The following is a 6,000-nucleotide window of genomic DNA, read 5'->3' on the forward strand; positions in this document are numbered from 1 at the left end:
AATCAGGCCCATTGTAATAGAGAAATTTTAGACTTGAATACCTTATTTTAATCTTAACCATGCACCATAATATATTGGGATGTATGAGTTTAGAAAAAGTTGTAATATCCCACTAGAATATTATTTATTTAGAATCTATTTACTTTGGGTCTTTTTTTTTACTTTAGGTATCTCAAACTAATCTCTTTTTACTTTATTTTAGTTCTCTGCAAGGAGACAAGTCTCTCTACCTCACCTAGAACCACATACAAGTTTGTAAATGAAGGCTGAAGGAATGGACATTTCAGAGAGTCTACAGCACTGGACATCAAAAACAAGGATGGCACAGACACCAAGAAACGCATACTTTAGTGGTTGGTTCTTCTCAAGTCTCAGAGAATCGGCTTTGTTTGCAAATATAAACTTGGTGGAGCAAGAAGCCAAACTCCCATAACTTCTAATGAACAAAAGAGACACCTCTTATTGCCACCATCTTTGCTATGGAAAGCATGAGGATGAATAGTAAACGAGAAGGGGTCGCGCTTTCAAAGTTCATCCAGGCACATAAAATGTGTAAAGAGGTTTGTTAATATTGTATATTTGAAATAACCCCTACCCCACCAAAACCAAACAATAATTCTTATAAGTGGAAAATGATAAATACCTAAAAAAAAATTGTGCAAATATACAAAAAAAACACAGAAAAAATGTCATAAAAAATAAGAGTATGAAAAATATAATTTGTTGAATAGTTGTAAGTAGATTTATCATGTGGTTTAGGACTGTGATAAAGACATCTTTACAATTTTTTTGTGTATAGAAATAAAAGGAGTAGCTTACTTTATAGTAAAAGCATTTTATATTAATTGTAGCACATTTTTTAGTTATACATAGGATGTGTAAATTACTGCCAAATTTTTTTTCTTTTCTTTTTTTTTTTCATTTTATTTTTACAGTAAGAAAATAATTTCTATCTGTGCTGAGTCATGAAGTTATTCTATTTTTTTCAGTCACAATTTCACCTTATTTCAAATTGTTGACAACAATTTTATTTATGGAAAGAAAGAAAAAAAACAAGCAGATTTCTGATTTAATAATAAAATAGCTTTTTTATGTTTGGTCTGAGCTGCCTATTCCTGTCCAGCCAGAACATTCATTTTGTTTCACAACTGCTTATTTGACTTTTCTTTTTAATAAAAACATTTGAAAAATGTGTTTGATTTTGGATTTATTTTTCTTTGTTTTACATTGATGTTTACTAACAGTGCCAAAGTGCAGGATCTAATGAGCAATTTGATTATATCTGTTTTATGCAATTCTCAATAATGAAAGCACAAATTTGATTGGACGCGTTGATTAGCATTCTGTTGGTAACACATAGCCATTGGCTCACAGGAAGTCACGCATTTTGGTCATAATTGGTTGCTAACATTTGATAAATGTTCCATGAAGACTTTTCTTGTGAGTTGAGGCATCTACAAGTGCCACAATGTCTTTTATTTTCAATGTATTAATAGTGTCCTTTTTGCATTATAAATACTCTTTCTTAATACATTTGAACTTCTAAAATCCAGAGTATACCAATAAATCGCAAGTATTAGGGGCATAGGGGCCTTTTATACATTTTGATTGTATGTAACTACCAAGTTTGTTTTATCACTTATTCCATTTCTAAAGAGATGTAATTTGCTGTGCTAAATAAGAACCTGTTAATAGATAATAACATGCTATTAATATGGCCCTTACCAAAATTTGGAAGGATTACGGAGTTACACGTAGATGGATTCCAAGGGTCCCATCTCTTACCTTTTCAGAATGTACAATGACCTAGGCAGGCGCATTATTCTTCACTGAACCAATTCCTACACAGAAGGAGAGCAGGTGCCTCTGGGGCATACGAACTAATATTGCAGAGCCAACATCATCTTTAGGTTGTTCCATTTGTACCCCACTGGTAACTGGAATTTTATTAATCATTTGGATAATACTGAAAAATATAGACATTTTAACATGCAAAATCTTTCCAGAGACAAATCTTTCAAATGTGAAACTGTTGGTGGACATTTATAAAAAATTATGTTTTTTTATACATAGGGGTTGATTCATCCCTGTTCGCAATTATCGGAGGATCGCGTATGGTCCACATTGCACATGAGCGGCCATGGCCAGTGACATCCTGTGATCACAGGCCATATGCTGGCTGATTGACCGTTAGACAGCATTTGCAGATAGCAGTATCAATTACCTGCAAGGCTTACTGTGCAGCTAAAGCTCAGTGTGGAGGTATTTATTTAATGCTGCTACCCCACACAGTAAGTCCCAGAGAGTGCACTGATTTCAGGTACTACAAGGAGAATTGTGCAGTAACAGCACACTCTGGGGTCACATAGGGTAAAGCATTGATTTGGGGCATTGAAGCCAGAATATGTGGGATAACTTGCATTATATGTAGGATCACCCTGTAGAAACATTATTAAATAGCTCCAGCTGCTAAACTATTATACCCAGAAATTTGACTGTGCTGTATGTTCTGTGGCTAAAAGAATCTGTCCCAGTGTCTCATAATGCAAAAATCACTGGGTAAAATTCACATCAATTTTGGATTCTTTTCAGGAATTTGTGGACTTTGAATCACATTTTTTTTTTTTTACATTGAAGGATAATGAAAATGGTTCCTGGAGACTCTCTCCATAATTTGTTCTCTATGCAATTAATAGCATTATCATTTAAACTCTAAGCAACAAGTACTGTTATTGAGTAAGAAAAACATCATTCCCTGTGTATAGAGAGATGGATTTCCATGTGGGGGTTTAGACCAACTCTTTTCCTGCACAGCATCTATGCCAAACTGTTATATCATGTTATATCATGATCTAAGATAAAGTTACAGACTATTAAACTGCAACAGACATGAGTTCTAGACAAGCTACTAAGGGCCAGATATACAGTATCAAGCTTCAAAAAGTAATAAAATGGAGAGTGATAAACAACCAACCAATCAGCTCCTACCTTTCAATTTTCAAACCAAGCCTGTAACATGGTAGTTAGGAGTTAATTGGCTGGCTGTTTATCACTCTACATTTTAACACTTTTTGAAGATTGATACATCTGGCCCTAGATGTTTAGTGTAAATGTGATGTTTCTGGACTAGACACAACAAGAATTGTACATTTACTGGTTTTAACAATGTAAATGTAATGCACCTAAGATGGCTGACACACCACGGACTCTTGTGGATGTATGCTACATTTCTTGTATTCATTCATTTTAACAGCAAAAAGCTACACACAATTGACCAAATGTAATAGACTCTATACTGGTGGATAAAAGGTTTTAAATATTAATATAAATGTGATCTATTTCAAATAATACATTAACAGTATTAAAGAATGTTGGATTAAAAGGTGATATTCTTAAAATAGATTGGTGTCCAGCGTTTGTACTGTAATCTTTCTGACCTTGCACTAATCACAAAGGTTTTCTATTGCAGAAAAAAAAAACATTATTGATTTTGAGTTTGAATTTATTATAAAAACTTACCAGGATAGCTGCCATACTCAGCTCTCCACATTACTGGTTGGTAATGGTATCCGGGGATGGCGACAGTGATAAGAGGATAGTACCTCTTATCACTACCACTGTCCTTTCAGACTCATTTCCCCTAAATAAATAAAAGACTACTGTATGTAACAATTTCCTAATGTTTTTCCTGAAAATTAATAGCAGTTTTATCACGTTTTTTAGCAATATTAGCATACCTACCAACTGTCCAAATTACAGCGGGACAGTCCCGCTAATTGGACTCTTTCACACCCCTGGGCCACAGTGTCCAGTCGGTGGGCAAGGAGCAGAGCCAGGGTTGCTCAGTGAGCGCTTAGCATGCCCCAAAAATGATTAAATCAGGGCAATGGCACAAGGCCCTATCCTGGCCACACCCACCTACCTAAAGCCCTGGCGGGTCAGGTCCTGCCTCCCCACCTGGCAAAGTGGGAGGTATGTATTAGTCAATGCCACCCTGCTGTTAAAGCTCTTGTGAAAAAGCCACTATCACAGTGAAGACTTTTGTTACCGGTAATGCCTGACTTAAGGTGCCTATACACGGAGCGATCCTGCTTTGCAAGGCGATGGTTGCTCCCGAGGATCGCACATTGCAAAGCACAAAAACTATGCGCTGTACGTACGTTTTGAACTAGATCGCATTTAATGCAAAATACACGCTGCTTTAGCACATCACATGCGTTTTGAACTAGATGCAATGTGATCTAGTTCAAAACGCATGGAGCTCATCGCTTCGTGTATGGGCACCTTTATCCAGTCTTTGATAATATTATTTTTATTATTTATTTATATGGTGCCATAAGGGATCCGCGGTGCCCAATTATAGAGTATATAAATAATTAAGAAAAACAGTGACTTACAGTTAAATGCAATAGATGACAGGTACAGGGTACGTAATCATAGCTGCATGGGGCAGTACAGATGGTGTAATGGTTAGCATTACTGCCTCACAGCACTGAGGTCATGGGCTTGATTCCCACCATGGCCCTAACTGTGTGGGTTTCCTCTGGGTACACCAGTTTCCTCCCATAATCCAAAAATATACTGGTAGGCTAACTGGCTCCCATCAAATTAACCCTAGAATGCCTGTGTGTGCATGTACATGTGGTAGGGAATATAGATTGTAAGCTCCACTGGGGCAGGTCAGTGGAGCCAGGCACCTGGGACCCACTCCGGGAGTAAGACGCTGCGGCTGCAGCGCTACCCGGACACACATTCAGAAGTAACACAGCCACAAGGGAGCCAGAGGTTCACTGCAAGGAGCAACCAAAGTGTGTATGCACAGGAACATCACCGCACCACTCCCAGACATCAATAGGGTAAGAAGCAGGTCAGCGGGACGCCGCTCCCTGCTTATCCCCCAGGCACACCCAGCACACCCTTTTTCCAAAAGAAAAGGCTTTCTGCAGCACCACATGCAGGACTTAACTCACAGGAGCCCTGGTCCGGGACAATAGTGCAGACCTGCAGAGAGACATAAACTCAATTGGGTTTATGGTTAAAAGGGATCCTTTGATACCCTTATTCCCTTAGGGGCTCTCAGCAGCTGTCTGCAAACGGGCTCACATTTGAATTTGCCATTTTTAAACATCCTGCATGTCATTTGAATATGTACCATGCACCATTGTAAATAAAACACATTTGCACCAACACTGCCAATTCTCTTTATTAAACATAGACAAAGGCAGCGCTTCAGCCCACCCTTTTCCTTTCCACTGGGTCAGGGACTGATGTGAATGTTCAAATATTCGCTGTAAAGCACTGCAGAATATGTGTAGGCTATAGTAAAGGACACTGGGGGCCAAATGTAATAGGGTGAGAGTTTCAGAAAGTGATAGAGTTTTCCCATTTTTTAAAGTGGCAATCATTGTCAATGCAAACCCAGGTGGATTTTGCCATGTAAATGATTGCTGCTTTAAAAAAATGGGAAAACTCTCCCAAAATCTCTCACTTTCTGAAACATTAGGCAGGAGAAGCAGCATGCATTAGCGGAGTGAAGAGGATGGGCAGAAGTGAAAAGGGAGATCAATTCAGAATTGTAAATGGGAGAGTAGTAGGTGAGAGCTCTGTGAGTGCGAAAATTGGATTCTAAAAGAGAAGGAAAGCTAGTGAAGGGCTTGTATAAAAGATGAGGTGGATGTCGTGTGGACGACCCGGGCTGCTGTATTGAGGATACAAATAATTTAGCAGTTTAGTAAAGTGCAGATGCACTAAAGCCATTCCTTTACTGGTAATGATGGTGTTGCTGCAGCGCAATATTTGAAGTGGTAGTGTTGCTTTAGCGTTTGGTTTGGAGGTGGTTGTGTTGCTGTATTGCTGTGTGTGTGTGGCCATTCTCACACAGCATAGCTGGAGCCCTTTATTTTTTTAGAGGGGGAGGGCACCAAAGTCCAACTTGCCCCTGAGCTATTGCGATGTGTGTGTGTTTGGTGGGATGTAGATGGAATAGGGACTATGCTCCAA

At 38.5% G+C, this 6,000-nt stretch overlaps 1 protein-coding gene across 2 annotated transcripts in view; it reads left to right on the plus strand.

Annotated features, from left to right (window-relative positions):
• Positions 1–1,192, plus strand: part of TOX2 (TOX high mobility group box family member 2) — a 108,334-nt gene extending 107,142 nt beyond the window's left edge. For both annotated transcript variants that reach the window (XM_083147661.1, XM_083147662.1), the window contains exon 9: positions 203–1,192. In XM_083147661.1, the coding sequence (XP_083003787.1) occupies positions 203–239 (37 nt within the window). In that variant the 3' untranslated portion in view covers positions 240–1,192. The remainder of the gene's footprint in view (positions 1–202) is intronic.
• Positions 1,193–6,000: the final 4,808 nt, after the last annotated feature.

This window comes from Crinia signifera, chromosome 6 (genome assembly GCF_055691185.1).
Source record: "Crinia signifera chromosome 6, ASM5569118v1, whole genome shotgun sequence".
In the NCBI taxonomy this organism is placed as follows: domain Eukaryota; kingdom Metazoa; phylum Chordata; class Amphibia; order Anura; family Myobatrachidae; genus Crinia; species Crinia signifera.